This window comes from Chinchilla lanigera, unplaced genomic scaffold (genome assembly GCF_000276665.1).
Source record: "Chinchilla lanigera isolate Chin_1 unplaced genomic scaffold, ChiLan1.0 scaffold00064, whole genome shotgun sequence".
NCBI lineage: Eukaryota > Metazoa > Chordata > Mammalia > Rodentia > Chinchillidae > Chinchilla > Chinchilla lanigera.
Genome location: NW_004955465.1, coordinates 12,742,848 through 12,750,607, shown reverse-complemented (window position 1 = coordinate 12,750,607; position 7,760 = coordinate 12,742,848). Strand labels below are relative to the sequence as shown.

The 7,760-nt window shown below is 43.5% G+C and overlaps 1 protein-coding gene across 5 annotated transcripts in view; it reads left to right on the top strand.

The window, feature by feature from the left end:
• The first annotated feature begins 1,190 nt into the window (after window positions 1-1,190).
• The window catches only part of LOC102003850 (putative vomeronasal receptor-like protein 4), a 16,967-nt gene continuing 10,397 nt past the window's right edge, over window positions 1,191-7,760 (top strand). The window contains exons 1-4 of one of the 5 annotated variants that reach the window (XM_013521803.1): window positions 1,191-2,275; window positions 3,255-3,425; window positions 4,313-5,541; window positions 5,626-5,801. In XM_013521803.1, coding sequence (XP_013377257.1) covers window positions 4,590-5,504 — 915 coding nt within the window. In that variant the 5' untranslated portion in view covers window positions 1,191-2,275; window positions 3,255-3,425; window positions 4,313-4,589 and the 3' untranslated portion in view covers window positions 5,505-5,541; window positions 5,626-5,801. Of the gene's footprint in view, window positions 2,276-3,254; window positions 3,426-4,312; window positions 5,542-5,625; window positions 5,802-7,760 lie in introns of those variants that run through there. The other 4 variants (XM_013521805.1, XM_005398941.2, XM_013521804.1 and 1 more) reach the window with 4 other exon arrangements.

The window sequence follows — 7,760 nt, the reverse complement described above, 5'->3', positions numbered from 1 at the left end:
GTAAGAACCCATTAACTGAGGAATGGATTTAAAAGATGTGGTATTTTTATGCAATGGAGTAGTACTCAGCTATAAAGAAGGATAAACTTGTGACTGTTATAAGTAAACAGATGCAACTTGAGACCATACTCGTAAGTGAAATAAATTGTACTCACACGTATATGCATCATATTATCTCCCTTGTGTGAGAAATTTAAAAAGTAACTAAAGTCTAAACTGTACAATAGGTACTGTGAAATGGGAATAAATTGTTCAAAAGGTAAAAGGCACTAGGATGGGTAGGGAAAGGGGAAAAAATGCAAGTCAGTTGCATTATTAGTGTCTCTTAGATCATTAAAAATGAAGGTTTGTGCTAATATTGATTGAAGAAATTTTTATGTCCATATCTTGTACCCTGAGCAACTACTTTAAAGATAACAACATGTAATGCATTAACTTCTATTATTCTGTTGTGAAATTTTATCTTTTTTCCATAAGATAAAATAAGCCTGGAGATTATTATTTTCAGAAAAAAGAGATATAATGAAATACTTAACAAGATAAAAGCTGGTGGGGAAGTTTATGAGGGATTAAATTTATGAGCCATTTAAGACGTTGAAGTAACATGGTTTCACAGTCACTTTGTGTGGTATCTGGAAAGCAGACATGCTAAGCATGAGCTCAGGCTTTTGGAATCTTGTGACAGGAGTCTGATGGGAAGTTTGGGGTTTGATTCAGGCGTGCTGAGTTAAACTTATGTGGGTACACAAAAATGGGAACAAGTATGTTGCTTTTGCTAAAATGGAGCTCAAAAACTAAAACTAAATTAAAAAAAATTTTGAGGAGTATTTATGAAGAGAGTATTTGATAGAACAGAGAATAACTCACTAAGGGCTCCACCTAGAAAGGAATAGCGTCCTGGGACAAAAATCTACACTATTACATATGTTACAAACCAATAATAGAATGTGAAGTAATTTTTTAGATACATATACATGTCATCATTGCTGACGCTCTCTCAAAAAGGTATTTGATGGACCCAAGGTTTCTGCCTTTGAAGTAAATATTTTTCAACCATGTCAGCAGAGCAATCTGGGTTTTTCTAACTGGATATGGCATTGTAGGAAACACCTTTGTTTCTGTGAATTATATGTGCAATTTTAGGAGAGACACTGAGAACAAATAAATCACTACAATTTATTACCATTCACTTAGTGTTTACAAATATTATAATGCCTATTTGCAGAGGATTGCCAAAGACAACAGCAGCTTTGGGGCTCAGAAGCATTCTGGGTGATATGGAATGTAAAATTGTTGTTTATCTCGGGTGGGTGGCCCAGGGCCTCTCATCTGCACCAGCAGTCTCCTTACGGTGGTCCAGGCCATCGCCATGCGTTCTGGACACCCCAGGTGCAGGAGGTGCAGCCCAGGTCTGCATGGCACATCCTTCCCCTATTGTATTCCATTCCTACATTCCATTTTTTGGGGTTTTCAATTCCTTGATAGGTATGAACTTATTCTATTCCATCACAAATATCAGCATAAACACTTGACAAATTAGAAGCATGACAACTATTGTGATTTTGCACCAGAAAGACAGAAAATAAAATACGTTTTTCTCATGCTCGTGATCCTGCAGGATGCTGTGCTTCAGAGCATCATGGGTGGGTCCGGTGGCTACATAATGTGCTTCTCCACAAGCATCACCAGCGTGTTCTCCACCTGCAGAGTTCCAAGTTCCTGTACACATCCCCCCTGAAATCAAACTACCAAAAGTGTGCTCCTTCTGATGCTGTTTTCTTTTCTTTTATTGGAAAGATGGTCTTCCTTCTGTATTTTTAAGTTGTTTGTTAGAGAATCATTCCATGGTCAAAAATACTGGAGAATTTCTGACCCTTGGTGATGACATTTTCAGTCCATTTGTGACATCACAGAGATGGACGCTTGCCTGCTCCTCACTACTCCAATCTCACTGAAGTTGGCCTCAGGAAGTTGCTGGGCTCAGCAACTGGGGGAAGTTGGGGGCCACTAGGGAGACAGAGCAGAGCTGTGCCCTAGAGATGCAGATGAGCAGAAGGAGCCCTTTCCCCTGGTGAAGCCAAGACTCATTATGCTGACATCTTGTGACAGCAGTGGGAGTTGGCCATGAGCCCTGGGCCTGGGGAAGGATAAACGGAGCCTGGCGTGCTGCTCTCAGAATCCGCCCTGAGCCAGCTGCACAGCCTGTGCAGGTGAGCGCTCTTGACTCTGAGGACTGCGGCTGCCTCGGCTGTGGAAGGGGAACTGCTGGAGGCAGGTGGGTCAGGACCAGGTGGAGGTGGAGGGGAGGATCACATGTGGAAGAGGAAGGACCTAGAAAATAGGCCATCATTTCCCAAGTGCCAATTGGATAGCTCTTTCTCCCTGGGCAACAGTGTGCGTGACGCACCATACCTGATGGAGCTCTTTGTACCAGGGAGGAGGAGCAGGAGCCCTGGACCTCCATGGCATTTCAGCTGCCATGTGTAGGGTTCTTCCTTGCCTTCATGTATTCTAACCTCATAATGGAGAATTTGCACGTTAACTGTTGCTGAGGTCATGAGACTTAGTGCTGGTGACCTTCCTTCTTTTCAGCCTGGGATACTCTTGCCCTGTTTACGATTTCTAACAATGTTTAAATTATTCTGCATTATCCCAAGTAGTACTCCAGCTCCAAAGCCTAATGTGATGCGCTTTTTACAGATTGTTGACACATTGAAAAAGCACAGGTAGACGGAGCACATAGTAAGAACATCTTGTCTTTGTGCACCTGTTCGTTAGAAGCCACCAGGCAGACATGAGCACTGCCTACCTCTTCTCCTACTCCCCCTTATGACAGACCAGGGTAGCACGAAGCACCACCCTGATTTACAGTGAGAATTTTGTGTCTTACAAAGGTCAGGCAGCTTCCATTTAGAAACTAGAGGAAGCATGATTGAAAATTTAGAGTGGCTATTGCAAAATTCAAATCCACCCACATATCTGAGGAGACCATTCCCTATCCAACTGGTGTGTTACCCAGCATAGAGTAACCTGAGCTCTCCAGACATCTAGAACTACAAGTCATGGAGAAAACTAAGCTGCTCAAATGGTGCCATCCCTCATTAGCCCCTAACTCCACCTGGGAAATCAGTGTGTACTTGTACAACCGTAACTCACTGCCTGTCTGATTGTTTGTTTCTAAGCCACTCCTAGTAGAATGAATCGGATCACTTGAATACAGGATAGGAACTAAAAGGCTTTCATCTATTCTACAGTGAAAGGTGGGGTCAAAGTAAGAAGCAGCAGGTGGCAGCACAATGACAGGAATCTGGGGAGAAGAAGCATCTAAGCCAGCAGAATGCATAGACAGGAGCCAGCTACAAAGTCTTGGGGCAGCAGGTCACAGACATTGCCACCGGGACTTTATACAAGTTGCTGGGGTTAAGGTAAGTGCCAGGATTAATTTACTTTGTGAGAAGTTAATGAATTTTGGAAATTAAGTATAAATTTCAAAGAGGGCAGAGAATAAAACTTTAGCCAGAACAAAAGACAAGTGTACTGGATAGATGTAAAACTCAAGGGGTCATGAGACATGGGTTTGCATGACCAGGTTCGTGTTTTGCAATCTCAGCCTGGCAGGGGAGGGGCCGATACACCTGGAGGGAAAGTGATGAGTTGGAAACATGGTGTACCAGTCACGGCATGAGGAATCAAGGTAGCTTCGCTAACCGCGGGTAGAAAGATTAGACAGCTGTTATGCGAGAACACAGAAATGCATTGGAGGGCAGAGTTGCCCCAAAGCAAATTCTGAAGATAAAATTTGTGTTCACATGAGTTATTTTTGAGTTGGAAGAGGCTAAAATACAATTAGTGAGGGCAGCTAATTAACTTAGGCTGCAAGTACAAGCCTATTAACAAAATACATCAACCACCTCCAGTCGATGAGTCCACGGACACATTTACACAGCATAACCCACCTACAGTGGAGGCCCAGGGGCAGCTTTCCTGCCCGGTCAGTCAGTCATTAGCCAAGGTTTTCTGAGAAAGGAGAGAGAGAGTGTTCATTCATCCTTCTAGAGGAAATTGGCTCCTTAGCCAAGGGAGATGGTGGCAGCACCGTTTCCAGCCAGCACATAGAGCGACTGGGGAGCTGTGTACAGGCTACAAGCAGGGCCCGCACCGGGAGCCAGTGCTGGTGACAGTGTGAAGTTTGATGGACTGTGGAGTGAGATGAAATGCAGGACTACGGAGGGAGAATCGAGCATATTTCATGAAATGCATAAATTAAAGCAGGAATATTAATGGGTTTTGTTGACATATGGAACTCACAAAGGTGAGAAGAGGTGGAATCAGAAGCACAGAGTACACCATGAGACAGAAATAATGGGCTGTGCACAAGATTTCATCATCATCTCTATGAACCTATCAAATCACAGAAAAGTAATAACCTGAGTAACGCAGAAGAGAACGCACCGACAGAACCACGCACTCCAGACCCTCCAGCATTACAGCTGCTCTTTTCATTTAAGTGAAGCAGAGAAACACCACAGGCTGAAACATCTCCTGCTTGCTCATTTTCTTGTCTTTTAGAATCTCTCTGCCTTCTCCACATGGGGTCAGAGGATCATCCAATGCATTCAATATTCAGGATAATATTCTTTGCTCTTATTGGACCAGGCATTGGAGGAAATGCCCTTTTGTTTGTGAAGCATGTGTCCCTGTCCATCATGGGGCTTCAGAAAAAGCCCGTAGACCTTATTCTCATTCAACTGGCCTTTGCTAATGTGCTGACACTTTGTGTTGCGAGAATTACAGAAAGAAGATCACCTTTTCATTCTGATAACTTCCTAAGTGATATTGGATGTAAAATTGTGGTTTACATGGAGAGGGTGGCCTGGGGTCTCTCCATCTGCACCACCTGTCTTCTCAGCATGGTCCAGGCCACCACCATCAGTCCCAAGACCATCCTCTGGAGAAAGCTTAAACCACAGACTACACGGCAAGTCCTTTCCTGTCTTCTCCTCTGCTGGATCATTAATCTTCTGCTAAGCTCCAATTTGCTCCACTACATCACAGCAGTCAGTAGCATGAACAGATCTGAAGTTGGAGTGTATGCTGGACCTTGTTACTTACTATCATCTGGACAGACAGTCCGCTGGCTTTTCCTCTCTCTCATGGCTCTTCGGGATGTCCTCTTTCAGGGTCTCATGGGCTGGAGCAGCGGACACATGGCTTTCCGCCTGTACGAACATCACCAGCGTGTGCTCTACTTGCACAGCTCCCGACTGGCAGTGAATTCCAGCCCCGAAATCAGAGCTACACTGAATATACTCATTCTCATGGCCTGTTTCCTTTTGTTTTATTTGGCAGATTTCATTTTCTCCTTTTACATAGGGTCCATGGTAACCCGTGACTTCACCATACTAAATATTAAAATATTTCTAGGACTTGGTTATGCAGTTCTTAGTCCCTTTGTGCTGATAAGCAAGGATGTCTACCAGGTTACATGCTGGCATAGTGACTGAGAGCCTCGGAGAACAGCCTCCTATCATTACTTCTCCAGTAAGTAAAGATTTATCATTTAATTGTGTTTTTACTCAGGCAAATATTTTTCCAGCATTAATTCTGGGTGTCTTATGAGCATAGGATGCTTGTATGAGCCCTTGAGAAGCACGCACCGATGCCCAATGAGGTGTTACTAGGGCAAACCTCGGTGAAAGCAAAGGAGCCTGAGACACCATCAGCCCGCCATGCAAGTCTGGGCCCAAGAGTGGGATGGAAGGAGGAGGAACCCATGCATCCAGTTCTTCATGCTGCATAGGCAGAATTAAACATGGGGTCTAGAGCTCAGTGCAGCTGTGAGAAATCCGGGCCTCTCTAACCTTACGTCATTGTCCTATTGTATTATTCTGTGTCTTTTTATCCTTGATACACTTATTAATTGGCTGAAAACAGTTGACGGCAAACTTGGCCTCGGCATTAACATAGCTTACTTAGTGTTTTAGAATACAACCACTGGGGCTCCCGGCCAAGTCCTTTGAAAATATTTATAATCCAAATGCATATGCTCCTGGCTGTCAGCAGCATAGATAACCATATTTTGCTTATTTTTGTTAAAAATTTATTTTGCTATGGCCTGAATCTGACTCTGCACCTCCAGTGCTGCTAAAATGACTGTGCTCTTCTCACCTACTTTCCGCACTGCTCTCATACTTCCTTTGTCTTCATGCTTGTGTATTCATTGACCCATATGTCTTCAGAATACAAAGGAAAAGGAGAGTGACTGGCACCGGGGAAAATGTGTATTAGGAAAGCAAATCTTTGTCTCACATTTCAAGTAAACATTGTACACTCTCATTAATGAAAAGAATTTTGCCAGCTTTACTTGCTAAGTAGAGCACCTGAGAACTCTGTCCCATCTCAACATAATCTAGACACTCTAAATGAGGAAGAAAAACAAAGCAGACACGGATCAGTCAAGAAGCTGTAGGCCACTGAGTTGCCACTGCCAGGTACACCTCAGTGTCAGGAGCAATGTGATCAGACACTTCTGCAAGAGGAAGAGATTGAGACAAATAGACATTTCACCATTTCCACTCCTGATGTATGTAAGCGTGACCTCTAAAGCTCTTTACACTTGAGAAATATCCTATAAAACTACTCCAAAGTTTCCATTTCACCAAAGTATTTGGCAAATGTTTTATATTTGCTAGGACACTGTTGTTGAGACACTAAGAAGCAGAGCCTTCATGCATTAGAGCAGAAAAGACCATCAACTAAGCATTGCAATGAACAGCTTGGCAATAAAATTAGGACTGCATTTACACTGGGGCTCAGCGGTTGTTTTTCTTTTTAGGAACAAGTCTTGTACCTACTTATACTCATGTGAAAGATGACCAGTGTCCATAGTTTGCACTTCAGCTTGTTTATAAAAAAAAAATAGCACACATTTCCACCAAAAAGGAACTAAGGGTCTGGGGATGTAGCTTAGCAGCACAGTGCCTGCCTGGCATGTGTGAGGCCCGAAGTTTGAGTCCCGGTACCAAAAATAAATCATTAGATACTAAGTTCAGGTGGGGTAGCTTCATCCTAGAAAGGTGAACCCAGCTACCTCTCTCTGCCACCTTTCCTGCAGTGGGTGTGGTAGGAATCACCGGACAGGGCCCTTCTGTTTTGCTGTCAGTTGTTCTACAGGAGCCCTTCTCTCCAAGTTGTAATGAGCACTTGGTCTCCAAGGCAGACACCAGCTGTTCCTCCCGGGCCAGAAGCTCCCAGGACTTTGTTCCATATAGTTGGTTTATTGTACTTGGCCCATTATTAACAAGACACTGTAAGAGTCTTGTGGACCCTGAGCCTACTACCACACCAGAAGATAGAAGAGGCCTCCCATACAGACTCATACTTAACCCAGTGTTTGGTGTGTTTCAAATTCACATGAGGGTTACTGGTACAAGTGGAGCCAAGTTTCAGAAGTCTCTTGGCAAAGTTTCACTCAGTAAGGTTCACTGTAGGGTCTGGTTGGCTCTTTCAATCTTTCAGAAGGACTGAGGTCTCCATGCAGAATGGAGATGGTACATTATTCATAAAGACCACCCCCTGACTTACTCCAGAGGTAAGAGGAGGCCCATTCTCACTCTTAAAGGACTGGGGTAGAGAAGGGAAAGAAGGAGAAATTTTGTATGTATGTATATACAGGATAGTTAACATGGTTGTTCTTCTGTCTTCTATTTCTATGCTGAAAGAAACTGTCAATGAGTCTTTGGTTGACCAGTATTGCATGT